General features: G+C 44.1%; 1 protein-coding gene across 3 annotated transcripts in view; it reads left to right on the top strand.

Moving 5' to 3' along the window:
* Positions 1–3,300: 3,300 nt before the first annotated feature.
* The window catches only part of MAP3K10 (mitogen-activated protein kinase kinase kinase 10), a 145,376-nt gene continuing 129,647 nt past the window's right edge, over positions 3,301–19,029 (top strand). Inside the window, exons 1-3 of one of the 3 annotated variants that reach the window (XM_082263621.1) lie at positions 3,301–3,423; positions 3,521–3,605; positions 6,367–7,447. In XM_082263621.1, the coding sequence (XP_082119747.1) occupies positions 6,706–7,447 (742 nt within the window). In that variant the 5' untranslated portion in view covers positions 3,301–3,423; positions 3,521–3,605; positions 6,367–6,705. Of the gene's footprint in view, positions 3,606–6,366; positions 7,448–19,029 lie in introns of all 3 variants that reach the window. The other 2 variants (XM_082263622.1, XM_082263620.1) reach the window with 2 other exon arrangements.

Below are 19,029 nucleotides of genomic sequence, written 5' to 3'. Positions count from 1 at the left end.
GTACCGTGCCCCGTCTGTGTCACTGGGAGGTACCGTGCCCCTTCTGTGTCACTGGGAGGTACCGTGCCCCATCTGTGTCACTGGGAGGGACTGCGCCCCATCTGTGTCACTGGGAGGAACTGTGCCCCATCGTTGGTGTCACTGGGAGGGACTGCGCCCCATCTGTGTCACTGGGATGAACTGCGCCCCATCGTTGGTGTCACTGGGAGGGACTTTGCCCTATCTGTGTCACTGGGAGGGACTGTGCACCATCATTGGTGTCACTGGGAGGAACAGTGCCCCATCTGTTTCACTGGGAGGAACAGTGCCCCATCTGTTTCACTGGGAGTAGCTGTGCCCCATCTGTTTCACTGGGTTGAACTGTGCCCCATCATTGGTGTCACTGAGAGGGACTGTGCCCCATCGTTGGTGTCACTGGGAGGGACTGCGCCCCATCTGTGTCACTGGGATGAACTGCGCCCCATCGTTGGTGTCACTGGGATGAACTGCGCCCCATCGTTGGTGTCACTGGGAGGGACTGTGCACCATCATTGGTGTCACTGGGAGGAACTGTGCCCCGTCTGTTTCACTGGGAGGAACAGTGCCCCATCTGTTTCACTGGGAGTAGCTGTGCCCCATCTGTTTCACTGGGTTGAACTGTGCCCCATCATTGGTGTCACTGAGAGGGACTGTGCCCCATCATTGGTGTCACTGGGAGGGACTGTGCCCTGTCATTGGTGTAACTGGGAGGAACTGTGCCCCATAGTTGATGCCACTGGGAGGGGCTGTGCCCCATCGTTGTTGTCAGTGGGTGAAAATATTGCCCAAGGACCTGCATCCGGCCACCGGGCCTCATTTTGGAGACCACTGTTTTATAGTAGATGTCTTGCCAAACGTAATTAATAAGCAAAGAGCAAACTGCTAAGTGCAGTAACCCATAGCAACCAATCTATATTTGCTGTCAACAAGCCTGTGTACAAGGGGGGGGGGGACGTGGGTTGATATGTGGTAAAAAAAAATAGGTAATTGATCCACGTTTTTACCTCCTGCCACGACTGCCCACCTACCAGCAGACATGGTGGACACTCAGGTCTGTTTACATTGCCATGATTGCGATGCCTTGCGGCAATTTTATCTCGGCATGTTGAGTATGATGGGCAGCACCACCTGTCAAACTTGTCCATATGGCCTCATGAACACAAGACGTTTTACAATCCCTCCTAGACGCCTTTCCTCCTGGCAGTGGCATTTTGGGTGAAAAAACGCTTGACGCCTGTAAACGCATGTAATGCATTTAGGCACGGCAAGCGTTTGGGTATTAATTCAATTCATTGGTCAGAATAATATTTATTCTGGCCATTGAAGTGAATTAATGCTCAGATGCTAAATGCACCTAATGTTAACACGCATTTAGGTGCTTTTACTGGCGTTTTTTCTGTCAAAATGCCGCTAAACCTGGACACCCTGGCAATTTCTAAGACATTTATTTTATTCCTGCCTCTAAACTCTTAGGTGTACGTGGACACATAGGTAAGCATTCAGGGGCGTTTAGAGGCAGAAAAACCCAAATTAGCAGACACCCCTAGGAGCAGCGCCAAAATCATCAGTGTGCATGAGGCCTGAAAGTAAATGGTACTGTGCTGCATCCGCGTGCCAAACACAGCTTTAGCAGTCGTTTCATGTAAAATCCCCTATTTCTATTGGCATACAAGCTAGGGGGCCATATTGCCTCTTGAATCATTGTTTCCAGCTCTAAGCCACCTCTGAAAAGCCTCTTTTACATTGCTGGTGCGGGGGAAGGGGCGCAGTAAAATCAGGCTGTTGAGCTGTGGTTTTACCACGTCTCAACTTCCCACCTGAACCCTATAATACAGCCGGAGGAGGCTGTTCACGTGCCCTAGCTGCGGCAAATAGAATACAGTATTTTGAGTTGACAGGTGGCACCGCCTGTCTAAGGGCTCAATCGCCTCCAGGACTGCCAGGATACTCCTATGGTGCTGGATGACCTGATGGCGTCTGCATATGCCTGGCTGACGTGTTTCGAGGGAGAACCCTCTTTTTCAGAGCCAAGTACTTTTGACTCTGAAGAAGAGGGTTCTCCCTCGAAACGCGTCATTCAGGCATATGCAGACGCCATTACGTCATCCAGCACCATAGGAGTATCCTGGCAGTCCTGGAGGCGATTGGTTTCATTTTCCTTGCATGTGTGCTATCATCATGCGTTTGTGAGTACAATGTATGCTTTTTTTGGATTTTATTACATTTTTAGGTGGTAATGCACAAAGTTGGTGCACCCTTCTCTTGTTGTTGTTTTTCAGTATTTGGATACTCTTGGTCCTGAGGGGGAAGCAAGACCCTAGGGGGTGGTAACAAAGACCACACAAGACCTCTCGCCTTCCCAAATACCACTTGAGCGCAGGAGAGATACTGTTTTGGATTGGCCAGTGTAAATGAGCCCAAACTCCACCATTCAAGTCAATGGGGTGCACTGCAAACGCTTGGCTCGTGGTTGCTGCACGTTAGTCCCATTGAAAATTGCCATTTAGCAAGCAAAAAAAAAAAAGGGGGGGGGGGGGTAGGATTGAGGAAGCAGCACGATCTAAATGCATGACAGCAGCTGCTTAGCTGGACTCTGAAAGGCGACCCACCATGAATCGCTTTTCAGAAAATGGGCAAGTGTAATTGCTTTTCAGAAGTGTCATGTGAATGGACCCTAACTATTATACTGAAATGTAATAATTTAATTATTATTATACAGGATTTATATAGCGCCAACCATTTGCACAGCGCTCTACAATTTAAAGGGAGATCCTACAGTTACCATACAGTTCTTTAGAAGAGGGATCAGAGGACCCTGCTCGTAAGAGCTTGCAATCTAAAAGGGAGAGGCAAGTGACACAAAAGGTAACTCCCTGTATATAAATGAATGAAATATATTTATATTTACTGTATATAAAGTATAATAAATATAATGTATGTAAAAATATAAAGTACTTAGAAACGAATGAAATATATTTATATAAATAATATGGAATAAATATATTAAGTATAATAATAAATATAAAGTATATTATATTAATATAAGCTGTAATATTTATATACGTGTATAATAATAGTAATAATAATGAGGGATTGCAGGGACGTGCAAGATACCAGTATGTGTGTTGTATAACAAATGACAATGATCTCTGACATGTCACATTGACAGTGCTTGTTTTATTGAAAGCTTCCTGGGCCTGCAGAGAGCACACGGCACAGCCTGCTGGTCACAATGTGCAATTGTCTGGTTGCAGCACAGACAAAACTACAGCTCCCACAATGCAGTGCGGCAGAGGCAGGGAGGTGAGGGGGGTGGCTGTGTATCTGTTCTGCCTGGAACAGCTGACAGCCTGTGTAAGGTGAATGGAAACCATTACCCTGGGAAAAGGGGCTGAATTCCTGCAGGTGATGGGGGGGACGTCTCTCATCTGCACCTTGTCCTGGAGGGGGGACACACCATGATGCTGCAGACATTATGATAACTGTAATGATGTTTTCACAGGAAAGATACCGGCTGCTATTGCTGATCCTTCCATGCTGCATCTCTGTGTAGGCTGGGTGCAAGGCTCTTGGAATGAACCTAGCAGGTGAGCATTCATCACAATCGTGTATTTTTATTGCCTTTCATTTATAGTAAAGACCGGGGATGAAAGTCATCTGTAGTGGCATTGTATCCTAATAATACTATCCATTTGCAGATTTGTCTGTATTCGCTACAGAAACCTGCACTGTCTTATTTTCTCCTGAAAATAAATAGGACAAATAAGACAGTCCTCTAGTCCAGAGGCGATCTCTCTATATTAGATACAATATCCATCCCAGATCCTATCTGGATAATAATATCTACTCTGGAGATCTCTGTGAAACCAGATCAATAATATCTAGCCAGCAGATCTTTGAGTATTGAATGTATGAAGCAGCACTGTCCTGATAATATCCAGTCAGCAGATATCTTTATTAGATATAGAAGGTGCCAGTTCTAGTCGTGATAAAACTGTCCAATTAGAAAATCTCTATTCGATATCGGAACCAGCACTGGATGATCCTGCCTTGGTAATGATGGTTGGTTGCAGGTTCTTCTATGTTCTGGCTGATCCAGTCTTGTTACTGATGTTTAGTTAGATATTTTTCCATGTTCTGGCTGATCCGGTCTTGTTACTGATGTTTAGTTACCGTTCTTCAATGTTCTGGCTGATCCAGTCTTGTTACTGATGGTTAGTTACTGGTTCTTCCATGTTCTGGCTGATCTGGTCTCGTTATTGATGGTTAGTTACGGGTTCTTCTATGTTCTGGCTGATCCAGTCTTGTTAATGATGGTTAGTTAGAGGTTCTTCCATATTCTGGCTGATCTGGCCTTGTTAATGAGGATTAATTTGAGGTTCTTCCATGTTCTGGCTGATCTGGTCTTGTTACTGATGGTTAGTTACGGGTTCTTCCATGATCTGGTCTTGTTACGGGTTCTTCCATGTTCTGGCTGATCCGGTCTTGTTAATGATGGTTAGTTAGAGGTTCTTCCATATTCTGGCTGATCTGGCCTTGTTAATGAGGATTAGTTGGAGGTTCTTCCATGTTCTGGCTGATCTGGTCTTGTTACTGATGGTTAGTTACGGTTCTTCCACGTTCTGGCTGATCTGGTCTTGTTACTGATGGTTAGTTACGGGTTCTTCCATGATCTGGTCTTGTTACGGGTTCTTCCATGTTCTGGCTGATCCGGTCTTGTTAATGATGGTTAGTTAGAGATTCTTCCATATTCTGGCTGATCTGGCCTTGTTAATGAGGATTAGTTGGAGGTTCTTCCATGTTCTGGCTGATCTGGTCTTGTTACTGATGGTTAGTTACGGGTTCTTCCATGATCTGGTCTTGTTACGGGTTCTTCCATGTTCTGGCTGATCCGGTCTTGTTAATGATGGTTAGTTAGAGGTTCTTCCATATTATGGCTGATCCCGGCCTTGTTATTGAGGATTAGTTGGAGGTTCTATCATGTTCTGGCTGATCCGGTCTTGTTACTGATGTTTAGTTATGGTTCTGGCTGATCTGGTCTTGTTACTGATGGTTAGTTACGGGTTCTTCCATGTTCTGGTGATCTGGTCTTGTTACGGGTTCTTCCATGTTCTGGCTGATCCGGTCTTGTTAATGATGGTTAGTTAGAGGTTCTTCCATATTCTGGCTGATACGGCCTTGTTAATGAGGATTAGTTGGAGGTTCTTCCATGTTCTGGCTGATCCGGTCTTGTTACTGATGTTTAGTTACGGTTCTTCTATGTTCTGGCTGATCTGGTCTTGTTGCTGATGGTTATTTACGGGTTCTTCCATGTTCTGGTGATCTGGTCTTGTTACGGGTTCATCCATGTTCTGGCTGATCCGGTCTTGTTAATGATGGTTAGTTAGAGATTCTTCCATATTCTGGCTGATCTGGCCTTGTTAATGCGGATTCGTTGGAGGTTCTTCCATGTTCTGGCTGATCTGGTCTTGTTACTGATGGTTAGTTACGGGTTCTTCCATGATCTGGTCTTGTTACGGGTTCTTCCATGTTCTGGCTGATCCGGTCTTGTTAATGATGGTTAGTTAGAGGTTCTTCCATATTCTGGCTGATCCCGGCCTTGTTATTGAGGATTAGTTGGAGGTTCTATCATGTTCTGGCTGATCCGGTCTTGTTACTGATGTTTAGTTACGGTTCTGGCTGATCTGGTCTTGTTACTGATGGTTAGTTACGGGTTCTTCCATGTTCTGGTGATCTGGTCTTGTTACGGGTTCTTCCATGTTCTGTCTGATCCGGCCTTATTAATGATGGTTAATTAGAGGTTCTTCCATGTTCTGGCTTATCTGGTCTTGTTAAATGATGGTTAGTTCTTACATATCCTAAATGATCCAGTCTTATTAATAATGGTTACGTAGAAGTTCTTCAATGTTCTGGATGATCCAGTCTTGTTACTGATAATTAAAAGTTCTTCCATGTTCTGGATGATCCTGTTCTTGACTGTTTGCCTACCATTCAGGAGGACTTGTAGTTCTACATAGTAACATTTGAGGCATCCCGAAGATCTCTGTATGTTCGGTATCTCACAAATGTAACCTTAATCCTTAACTCGAAGCTGTGTGACAGGTAGACCTGCCAGTGTCACACACTAGCATCGTATTTCTTTAGATCAAATAAACAAAGACATGGCGTTAACTCTTTCCCAAGGTTGATGCCACAACTGAAGAAGCTGTAGGCCAGCAAACATACAGGTAAACACAAGAACTCTGACATTAGTTGTGGACAAACAAGAAAAAATAAAAGTATTCATTTGAAGTTGTATCTGATAGTTGTACTGAGGATTTACCTTCTGATTTTCCTTATCCCTTACAGTTTCTGTTTGAAGCTCAAGGCTTGCTGCTCCAGGATTATAAGACAGTTGAGCCACTTTTTTTTTTTTTTTAAGTCCTCTTTCAACGCTGACGCACCTGAAAAGTTTGGACAACGTGACGTGGTCTTGCTCAACTATGAAACCTATTTACTAAGCAGAATGTTTCTGTTTTACAGTGGATGGTAAGATGACTGATGGAGATGTTTCATGGGTTGTTCGGGAACCATTTCATGGACACCTGGTCTTGGACATCTTTAAATGTCTTTATAATGGATACATGGTTTTTGTCCATTCTTCGGATTACCATGGAGTGAACTAGTATCCTACCTTAAGCAGCAGGTATGGATGGCCTTCCAAAACCTGAGCCTATGTTGTGGCAAAGCACTAAAGACCCAAAGGAAAATGGGATGTGGCATGAGGTACAGAGTTACGAGGTGTCCAACCCTTTGTGGACAGCCGTTTTTGACTACGAGGCCACAGCAGAAGAAGAATTGACGTTGCGGAGGGGGGACCTGGTAGAGATCCTCTCCAAGGATGCTACAGTCTCCGGAGATGAGGGTTGGTGGACAGGAAAGGTTAGAGACAAAGTGGGCATATTTCCTAGTAACTATGTGGTCAGTGACCTTAAGTATACCACTTTGCAGAATGCTCCAAGGGACTTCCCACACCCACTTCAAATAAAGTTTGAAGAGCTGGAGTTCGAGGAGATCATTGGTGTAGGGGGTTTCGGGAAGGTCTACAAGGGAATATGGAGAGAAGAGGAGGTGGCAGTTAAGGCGGTACGTCACGACCCTGATGAAGACATTAGTGTCACAGCTGAAAATGTCAGGCAAGAGGCCAAGCTCTTTTGCATGCTACGACACCCCAACATTATAGCTTTGAAAGGAGTGTGCTTGACACCCCCCCATCTATGCCTAGTCATGGAGTTTGCCCGAGGGGGACCATTACACCGGGCTCTGGCAGGAAAAAAGGTCCCAGCTCATGTATTGGTCAACTGGGCAGTGCAAATCGCTCGAGGCATGAAGTATCTTCATGAAGAGGCAATCGTACCTATCATCCACAGAGACCTGAAGTCCAGCAACAGTAAGTATTCACTTAGAAAAATGTTTATTGGTGTCTTGAATGGTATTTTACTTTAGGGTGAATACTGCTACTCCCTGTGCTCAAAGACGCCCAGTTAAACTATTCCTATTTAAATGGTTCAGGCAATAAGTCAAATCTTGAAGGGCAAGTTCATTTCATTAACCAAAAATGTTCTGTTTCAAAGTTATACATTTAGCGTCTACTTCAGAGATTCTCAACCAGGGTTCCGTAAAACCCTAGGGTTCTTCCAGAGGTTGGTAGGGGTTCCTTGAGCTGCCTCCATGGTTCCGGGTCTAATGCAACTTGGCAGAACCAGTGTGATGACACCAGTGAACATTCAGCTGTCTGTGGCATTCAGACCACCACTGTAAAAATTGAATTATTCCTATTGACCACCAATGCAAGTGGCATTCTTCCCCCTGACCCCTGTTGAATTAATTTTAGCAGGGGTTCCCTAAAACCAAAAAATTATTTTGAGGTTTCTTCTGGTGTAAGACGGGTGAGAAACGCTGATTCACTTAGTCGCTGTAACAATTGTCCATTGGTATATCATTTTGTAATATAGTCTTACGATAGGACTTACTGCTACTGTAGTCTTCGCTGAGGTTGGCTTAGCACCTTTGCGTTTCGGTAATGTTCGTTAAAACCTGCTCTTTTATGTGTGCTACTGCTACATGGTAACAAGCAACTTATTTGCTTCACCCAATGCAGTATACAGTAACAACAAACACACCTGCACTACAACGCTCAGATGTGGATGCTATATGCGCATTGATGCCTTATGTTGCATTGGTGTGTGTTGGCAACCTATTCAGAGTAAATAGGCTGCTTTAAAACAATTTGTGTAAACATGCTAAGGATTAAAACAACCATTCTCTACCAGGGTTCCTCCAGAGGTTGCTAGGGGTTCCTTCATCTGTTGTTGATTGTCTTTCCATTTGATGATGTCTGCTTAGTCCCAGGACCAACTCCACTTGGTAACATAAGAGGAATGACAACAATTATCTTTTTAGCTATCTGCAAGGGTGGCATTATGACTACAATGTAAGGGGGGCATCTTCCCACTGTCCCCTGATGAATTGGTTTTAGCAAGGGTTCCCTGACAGCTGAAAATTATTTCAAGGGTTCTTCTGGGGGTGAAACAGATGAGAAATGCTGGATTAAAGCAAAGCATTAAAAGAGACGAAGGGCAGGATAAGGTAAACTACGACCTTCATATGTAAGACACAGCAGACAAGCACTGCCTGACCAAACCTTACCAAGCCTGCTGGTGCACTTGTTGGCACTGCTGCAAACTCAGTAATGTTGCTAGGCCCTGATGCAGATTTTTAGGGACTATAGTGGACCTTTTTGTATCCTAAGGCTTAATTTAGAAGGAAAGGGATCTTTATTTTTTGCCATGGGACTGTTATTTTGCAAACCTCACTGAACTCAGCTAAAAATAACTGTTACGCTTTTGTAAATAAGGATCCTTATCCTGATGTGTTATCTTTGTAAACTTAGTTTATAGTTTTCAACTTACAACTGATATTGTTTCACCTTGCCTTACCCACCAGTAAGAATTAAAGTGGAACAAAAGGCTTAATGCTCACCTGTCCAACGGTCTGGCACCAGCATCTTCCTCTGAGTGCCGGTCTTTGGGTTTCTTCATTTGCCGGTGGAGGATGATGTCACTCCTACAGATACAATCAAAGGAGCTGGCACTTCGGTATATATTGCATTTAGACAATCTTTAATAGCAGGGGGTGAAATTACGCGTTTCATCCCCTAAGGGTCTTACTCATAACCATGCGCAGGAGTCATTCATCTCGGCATTCAGAGAACGGCCTGGCACTGTAAGCTGAGCTGCGAATGCACAGCTCACTTTACAGTGCCGAAAAAAACAGTGAACAGGCAGGTAGGTGCATTTTATTGCAGAAGAGACCGTGTATATCTGTTCTGCAATAAAAGCATGCCTGCTCACTGTTTCTTACAGTGGAACTTCAGTTCTGCTTTAAGCCTGCGCTGGAAAATGACAAATTTTATTGGTGGCTTTGAGAAAATAAGGGATCATTGGTGGCTTCATGTAAGGGCTCATGCACATGGGCGCTTTTGCCTATATAGTCTAAAATATGGCTGTATTCTGGTGCCTTGGAAGCAGAGGTGGTGCATACAGTCCACTGCCAGCAGCCCTGTAAAATTAATGACAGGCTAAAATATGTGGCGTCTGTATGTGGTTTTGAGCAGTATCAACGTTCAGGGCCGTATGTAATAATCGGGGGGGACGTATGTCCTGAATGCAGAAATTCCGCTCTTGGGCTTTACATTCCTCCACTTGAGTACCTACAGGAACAGTGCACAGCCGCCGCGTATGTCAGCCTGTCATTAATTTTAACAGGGCAGCTGACCATGGGCTGTACACACCACCTGTGTCTCCTGGGCACCAGATTACACCCAGTTTAGATACTATATGGGCAAATGTGTCCATGTGCATATGAAATTAAAGTGCATATGAAATTAAAGTGCTGCCTAAGGGCAGACCCTCTAAGATACTTGTTGATAGCTTTAATACCCCAAAAAGCTTTTTCCGTGCCCTTCTCTTATTGGGCTTTTACTTTATTACTGAAGCCTGACGTCCTCTGATTTTAAGGCTAAGCTGTGACGATGCCAATCCGATGTCCAGCCAGACTGCCCAAGTGACCAGTATAGGCAATCTCACTAGACAGGCAGGGGTATTTGGTGGAGCCATCAAATCAGGGAAAGTCAAACCTTAGTATCAAAGTGAAACTAAATCAGAGAGGGTTAAAGAGAGGCTTTATTCTTTACTCCTATGCAGGGCATTTCATTTTAAAGGTTTGGAAATGTGTAATGTTGAAATTAAAGAGACACTGTCACCTTGCCAATTTAGGTCAAGGTCTGTACGGAGGGTACCCCCCCCCCCCCCCCCACCTTACCTGTGCTCAATCAATGCTCCCTCCTTCGTCACAGCCACTGCATGTCAGCTGGTGTTGGATACTAGGGTTGTCACTCCCTTAGTCCTATGATAGTATTTTAGCCTAGCGATTGGCTGCCATACCCAGATATTGTCACATTGGAGGTTGACATGCTCCTTCTTACTCTGGAGCAGTGGTCTCCAAACTGCAGCCTGAGGGACAGATGTGGCCCTATGCTTGCCTTTATCCGGCCCTTGGGACATTTTTCCACCTACTGATACACTACTTCTCCCACTGATATCAACAAAGGGGCATAATTTTTTCCTGCTACTGGCATCAATAATGTGGCATTATTGATCCCATTGATGCCAATGATGGGGCGCTTTTCCTCCCAATGACAACAATGATGGGGCATTATTCCTCCCACTGACACCAAAGATGGGACACTATTCCTCCCACTGACACCAAAAATGGGACACTATTCCTCCCACTGATTCCAACAATGGGGCATAACTCCTGCTATTGGTATCAACAATGGGGCACTATTTCTCCCATTGATTCTAGTGATGGGCACTATTCCTCCCACTGCCACCAATGATGGGGCACTGATTCTCCTACTGACACCAACAATGGGGCATTATTCCTCCCACAGACAACAAAGATGGGACACTATTCCTCCCACTGATTTCAGCAATGGAGCATAATTCCTGCTACTGGCATCCACAGTGGGGCACTATTTCTCCCATTGATGCCAATGACTGGGCACTATTTCTCTAGCTGACACCAACGATGGGGCACTATTTCTCCCACTGACACCAAAAATGGGGCACTATTCATACCACTGGCACTAACGATGGGGCACTATTCCTCCTCCTAATACCCACGATGAATTGTATACTTCCATTGTTGCCAGGACAATTTCTACTCCCGATGGCCCCCCTAAAGTCTGAAGGACAGTAATCTGGAGCATCAGGGATTGTTGTAGCCAATTAACCGGCAGAAGAGCACTGGAAAAAGAATATCAGTAGGTTAGTAGGGGCCCTAAATGGGCCAGGTGACAGTTCTGACTGCCCTGTGAGCTCTGTATTTTTCTATTAATCCCATGCTTAGATAAATGGGCTGCTATTGCTACCCTCCTTCTGAAATTACTAGTTGCCTGATTGTCATACTGATCCAGCAGCTTCCAATACCTTCTGGGTCACTAATGTGGAACAAAGCATGCAGCATGTGATGTTAGAGCGAAATTACTATTCTTGCTCACTTGTTCTTGGTCATTGACTTTGAAAATCCTAAAGCCAATGGATTGGCATGACAGCCAGGCAACTGGCAATTTCAGAGGGAGAGATAATTGCAGCCTTTTTTATTTTATTAGTAACGCATTTGATCCCAGCTGAGCAGGCCACCAATAGTCAGGGGGGTCCTTGTGGTAAAATCCAGACTGCTAGTCTGGGCCTAAGAAAAACTTTACCGTTGCTGCAGCTTTTTTTTCCCCTGGAACTGTGAGGGACGGAGTCCTTTTATTACCAAGGACAGCACTGGCCCTTTATATTTCCATACAGACATGGTCCTCTGCTATAGCCTATGCATACTCAGAAATGAAATGTTAAGTACAACCCAGAGGTCAATTCCTGAGATTATTTACCGGCGTTGGCGTTGGCGTGACTTTAGACTTTTCTTGCCTTTTACACGGTTGTGTGCGGAGTTTATTATAGCATGGAATGTATACAATGTTGGTTTCATTGTAATAAGGAAACACACTACTGTGTATATATTTTATTACCAATAGACATTGATGTCAAGTCCCCCATCTTGGAGTGATATTTTCAGAATTCCAGCCTGTTGAATGTGAACTCCAGGCTGACGACAAATAAAATTGTCTTAATGCAGTTTGTTCATCCTTTGAAATAAATGAAACATATTTTACATACAATTATCATAACTACCTTCCTTCCTTCCTGTCATCTCCTGCACAGCTGCACTCAGACTCAAGGAGGGAGGGGCCACTCTAAGAGCCAATCAGATTGAGCAGCTAGCACATATGCTGATTGGGGACATGCTGACCGGAAGAGAGATCCGAGTGAGCGGAGCTGATGACTCTCTAACACGTTGTTGCTTCTTCATTGTCCAATCAGCAAGCTGCAGAAGGGACGCCTCTGTATTCTTTAAAACAGAACGAATCCCTTCAATCTTTTACAGCCAAGGAAGCCGCCATCTTGGTCTTGTTTGATCTGCAGTTGCCTTGGTGCTGCACATGTGATCAGCTATGACACCAGCCATTTAATTGGCTTGACAGGTCAGGAGAGAGCACAAGCAACTGTGACAGTTATTATTTACAGCGTGTCCTAAATATGAACTGTTTTGGAAAGCAGTTAAAGCGGATCCCCCCCCCCCCCCCTCCAAAAATGAAAATTCAGCAGCTACACATACAGTAGCTGCTGACCTTTAATATTAGGACACTTACCTGTCCTGGAGTCCAGTGATGTCGGCACCGCAGCTGATATTTCCATCTGCTGTCGGGTGCTGCCGCCGCCATCGCCGATAAGGGAACCCGGCAGTGAAGCCTTGCGGCTTCACAGGCGGGTCCCTACTGCGCATGCGTGAAGCACGCTGCGTATTCGGATTGGCTCGGTGGCGGAGGGTAGAAGGAGGGGCCCAAACTTCGCCGCGGCACCTTTTCCAGGAAGTGGGGAAGGGTACCTGTCAAAAACAGGTCCTCCCCCCTGAAAGGTGCCAAATGTGGCACCGGAGGGGGGGGGGAGAGGAAGCAAATGAGTGGAAGTTCCACATTTGGGTGGAACTCCACTTTAAATTGATGGGTTTAGTTCTGCTTTAAATCTAAGCCCTTGTTCACATTAAAGTGGTTGTAAACCCACTTTAAATACTTTTACCTATAGATAAGCCTATATTAAGGCTTACCTATAGGTGCTATAAATATCTCCTAAACTTATGTTTACTTTTCCACTGTTATGCCTTTCTAAATAAAATATTTGAAAAAAATATATATATATCTCCTAAACATGCACCGTTTAGCAGATATTTACAGTGCATGCAGCTGATGACGTCATCGGCGCATGCGCTCTGAAGGAACGGCCACCTGTGCCGTTCTTCAGAGCCCTATGCCGTGAACAGAATGCGCGGGAGTTATTGAAATCGCGCCTCCGGCCAATCAGATGGCCGGAGGACGCGATCCAGGAAGCAGGATGGCCAAACATGTCGGCCGTCCTGTCGTTAGTTTTTAGGTAAGTACTTCATAATGAGCTAGTATGCGATGCATACAAGCTCATTATGCCTTTGTCTTTACAGGTTTTTTTTTTTTTTTTCACTTTTTTTTTCCAGAGGGTTTACTTCCTCTTTAAATGCGGCTTTAAAATCATCCAACTTCACCTGAAACCGCACGATTTCAAAGCCGCATGTCAGTGCGACTTTGAAGACATCTGTGCGGCTTCATGCACAGATGTCTATTCAAGTCACATTCTAAATCACCAAAAGTAGTGAAGGAACTACTTTTTTAAATCGATGTGGCACTGCAAAATTGGAGTCGCATCAATTTGAACATGGCCATTGCTGACAATAGGGTGCGACTTGGTATGCGATTTGGCTTGTCAAATCGCATGTCAAGTCGCTCCAATGTGAACAAGGGCTTAGGACTCATTCACAGGGTATTTTAGTGCCAACAGTGCGAAGAATCCAGAGTATTCCTTCTGTTTTTCTTAGGTGGATGTGGATGGTTGCGACCACCCAGCTTGTACAGGGCAATGATAGGCAGGCTGATGGTGTCCCCAGCTGTCTGTGGATGTTCATGTGTAATTGCACAGTTAGGGATTTCCTGCAGATGGGACAGATGATCACCCTTGGATGCTGTTTGTGTCTAGGATCTGTTCCTAACTGCAGGTAGTCACTCCCCAAACAGCTGCAGCCTGTCATTGCTTTGTACAGGCTGAGCGGGTGCAACTCCACATTCACCTGTGAGTCCAGCCGCAGGAATACACTGGATTCTTCCCACAGCTGGCTCTAAAGGTCTAAGGGCCCATTCAGATTTGTGCATTGCGATAACACGGGCTAAAACAAGAATGGTGTAGAATGCCATTGCTGACCTCCTCTTTAGGTTCCATCCAAGCGATTTTACTCGGGTTTTTTTTCAGGCATTTTTTTAAAAACCTTTTTACAAGCATTTTTAAAGCGTTTTTAAAAAATGTATTATAAGCATTTTACCGCTTCAGGCATTTTTATTTAGCCAATAGAAAACACTAGGGGGAGGAGGAAATTATGGGGGGGGGGGGGGGTTGAGCTGCTATTTGAGCAGAAAATGCTCATAAAACGCTCAAGTCAGGCGTTTCTATTGAAGTCTATGGGGCCAAAAACTCTTGTAACCTGCCAAAAATAAGCTCATGTGTTTTTTTTTTTTTTTTTTTTTGAGCGAAAGGCGTTTTGTTTCAGGTGACAGAACGCTCAGATGTGAACAGGATCCATTAAAAATTAATGGGATTTGGCTTGCTGAGCGTTTTAGAGCTTCAAGCAGAAAATCGCTCAGGTGTGACTGGGGCCTAAGAAAATGATAGTTACCTGGCTGTAATGATCTGCCATCATAGGCATGCGCAAAGGGTGTGCCAGAGGTGCCTGTGCACACCCTAATCACCCCATGTGGGGCCGATGCCCCCTGTTTCCCCCTCCAGTGCTACCAGCTTCCCTCCTCTTCTCTTCGGCTGGCTGCGGCAGGGGATGTTTCAGGATGGAGAATGGGGGAAGGGGCCAGGAAATATTTTATTTCCTGGCCCCTTCTTTTTCATAATGAACACAGTGAGTGATCAGTACCAATCACGCCTGTGTTCATTCTGAAATGAAGTTTGTGAATAAACAGGAAGCCTCTCAGCACAGAGCACTTCCCATTCATTCACTGTCCAGTGCAGCTGAGGCTGCAGAGAAAAGGACTGGGGAATGTCTGTCCTCCACTGAGTCCCTTTCTCAGTCTCAAAATGAGACATCAGGGGTCTGTTTAGACCAGTGGTTTCCAAACTGCCGCCCGGGAGCCAGATGAGACCAGTGAAGGGGCACAATTCCTCCCAATTACACCAACAATGGGGCACAATTCCTCCCACTGACACCAATGATGGGGCAGAATTCCTCAGACTTGCATCAACAATGGGGCACAACTTCTCCCACTATCACCAATGAAGAAGCACCAGTTCTCCCAATGACACCAACATTGGTCCCAATGATACCAAGGATGGGGCACAATTCCTCCCAATGACACTTACAATTGAGCTCAATGACACCAATGGAGCACAATTCCTCTCACTGACACCAAAGATGGGGCATTGTTTTGTTACTATTTGAGGTTGGGACCTTTTCCACTCTCAACGCTAACAGTTCAGCCCCCCCCTAAAGTCTGAGGGACAGACAGCAAAACTGGACCCCTGTTTAGAAAGTTTGGAGACCCCTGGTTTAGACCCTTGATATATATATCACCAAAGTCCCCCAACAGGGCTCCTTAAAAAAATGTAAATAAAAAATGATGTTGTAAAAAATAATTAAAAAAACAATAAAAATAAAAATTACCGACACCGTCCACTGCTCTACTGACTCCAATCTCTCCTCTACTGACACCGTCCACTGCCCTACTGACACCAATCTCTCCTCTACTGACACCGTCCACTGCCCTACTGACACCAATCTCTCCTCTACTGACACCGTCCTCTGTCCTACTGACACCAATCTCTCCTCTACTGACACCGTCCTCTGTCCTACTGGCACCGATCTCTCCTCTACTGACACCGTCCTCTGTCCTACTGGCACCAATCTCTCCTCTACTGACACTGTCCACTGCCCTACTGACACCAATCTCTCCTCTACTGTACCGCAGATTTCATGTCCACCGGCACCTGCTGATCATTAGGCAGAGAGCCAGAATGGTGATCAGCTATAAGTTGCTGATCGCCTCTATTACTAGTAAAAAATAAATAAAAATTCCATAAAAATATCTCATCTCATAGTTTGTAGACGCTATAACTTTTGCGCAAATCAATATATCAATATACGCTTACTGGGATTTTTTTTTTTACCAAAAATATGTAGCAGAATACATATTGGCCTATATTGGTGAAGAAATTGAATTTTTTTTTTCTCCCTTTTTGTTTTTTTTTTGTATTGGATGTGTTTTTTATATCAGTAAGTAAAAAATTTTTTTTTTTTTTTTTCAAAACTGTTGCTCTTTTTTTGTTTATAGTGCAAAAAATAAGAAACCCGCAGAGGTGATCAAATAGCACCAAAAGAAAGCTCTATTTGTGGGGAAAAAATGGACATCAATTTTATTTGGGCACAGCGTCGCACAACTGTGCAATTGTCAGTTAAAGTAAAGCAGTGCTGTATCACAAAAAATGGCCTGGTCATGAAGGGGGGTACATTTTCCAGAGGTCAAGTGGTTAAACATGAACGTGAAGGGAGACTTTTGACTATGATTATCACTTATTATGGCAGAAGGCCTCAGGCCAACTCTCAGATGTGGACCACGCAACTCACTGGCCATCCATCATACACAGAACACCAATAAAAAACAAATTCTGAATTATTAAAACCACCTTTTCTGGCCTCAGGCACATTGGTTTCTTGTAAATGCTGTTTCCCCTGACCGGAGGAAATCAGTGTTATAAACTCACCTGAGCTGCCTTTTTTTTTTAAACCAGTTTAGGTGAGTTTAGCAGTGTTTGGAGTTTGGGTGTTTATGAATTTCATTGGCTAGAATTTTAATTTATTCTGGCCATTGGAAAAAAATTCTGCAGTGCTAAACGCGCTTAACGTTTAGGTGTGTTTAACAGCGTTCAGCTTGTGGTCAAAATTCCCTCTCCTGAACGCAATTACAGGGTGTCCGGAAAACATCCTCTAAACTCCCCTGCTACTAAACTGCTAAAAACATCCATGTGTGCATAGGATAACATTAGGGGTGTTCAGGGGTAGAAAACAAAAACGCCCAAACTCACAAAAACCTGACTTTAAAGAGGTTGTAAACCCATTCAATTTTTTTTTTTTTTTTGCAACCTGTAAGAGAAACACATAATGAGCTAGTATGCATCACATACTAGCTCATTATGAAATACTTACCTTAGAACGAGCCCCCGCCGTCCCGCCCGCTTACCTGTATGACAGGCGACATGTCCAGTCGCCCGTCTTCCGGGATTGCGGCATCCGGCCATCTGATTGACCGGAGCCACGGTGACGTCACTCCAGCGCACACGCGCGGGAGCCGACAGTCACGGCACAGGGCTCTGAAGGAACGGCACCAGCGGCCGTTCCTTCAGAGCGCATGTGCCAGTGATGTCACTGGCTGCATGTAAGGTAAATATCTCCTAAACCGTACATGTTTAGGAGATATTTACAGTACCTATAGGTAAGCCTTATCATAGGTTTACCTATAGGTAAAAGTGTCAGAGGAGGGTTTACTTCCTCTTTAACTGCAGCACTGTGCACAAGGCCTTAGGCTCTAGGCCTCATGCACACTGGACGTTATAAAAACCCCAGTAGCTTTAGCTGTAGAATGAGTTTCGTAGCATTTTTGCAGTAGCGTTTTTTCAGCGTTATTTTTAGCTGTAGCGTTATTTCGTTTTTTTAGCAAAACTATACTCCAACAAAAGCTTAAGGCTCAAAAAAGCTGATAAACGCCAATAGTCATTTTTCAGCGTTTTCTTTTTTTTTTTTTTTATAGCATTTTAAAGCTTTTATCAGAGTTAGGGCCCTTTCACACGGGCGATCCGCATGTCCGTTTATCATCCTATTTTTTTGCGGGTGATATACGGACATAATGTATGTCAATGGCATTACGGATGTCAGCGGAATACCATCCGATTTTCGTCCTTCCAGTTCTGTTCCGTTTTTTGGAACGGAACAGAACCCTATTTTTGTTCCGTTTAAAAAAACGGAACGGATGCAAAATCAGATGTCAGCGGAGTTTTTCAAACATGTCAGTTAGTGTCAGATTGTCCACTGAATTATCTCAGTCCTGCTATAAGTCGCTGATCGCTACCATTGCTAGTATAAAAATAAATAAATAAAAGTATCAGTATATATAGCCTAGTTTGTAGATGCAATAACTTTTGCTCAAACCAAGCAATATACGCTTATTGGGATTTTTTTTCAGATTGTCCACCGCAATATCTCACTCTTGCTAGAAGTCACTGATTACCGCCATTACTAGTATAAATAAAATAAAAATTCCAGTTTATATCCAATAGTTTGTAGGCTCTATAAATTTTGCACAAACCAGTCCTTATACCTTATTGGAATTTGTTTTACCAAAAACTGGTAGCAGAATACATATTGGCCTAAATTTGTGAAGAAATTCGATTTTTTTTTTTTACATTTTTTTTGTTGGATGTGTTTTATAGCAGAAAGTAAATAAATAACATCTGGTTTTTTCAAAATTGACCGTCTTTTTTTTGTTTAGGCTCCGTTCACATGTAGGCGTTTTGGGGGATTTTTGGGGAGTTTTTCTGCTCTAGTATCAGCTCTCAAAACGCCCAACAAGACAAATCCTATTCATTTCAATGGCCCCTGTTCACATCTGAGCGTTTTGACGCTGTAAGCAAAACGCCCAACGCTCAAAAAAGTACATGAGCTTCTTTTTGGGCAGATTACAGGCGTTTTCCAGTGGTCTCTATTCAATCTAAAAACGCCTGCACA

The sequence above is a fragment of the Pelophylax lessonae genome (assembly GCF_965119305.1).
Source record: "Pelophylax lessonae genome assembly, chromosome: 7".
NCBI lineage: Eukaryota > Metazoa > Chordata > Amphibia > Anura > Ranidae > Pelophylax > Pelophylax lessonae.
The sequence above is the reverse complement of the archived record's forward strand: the minus strand, read 5'-3'. Positions and strand labels throughout refer to the sequence as shown.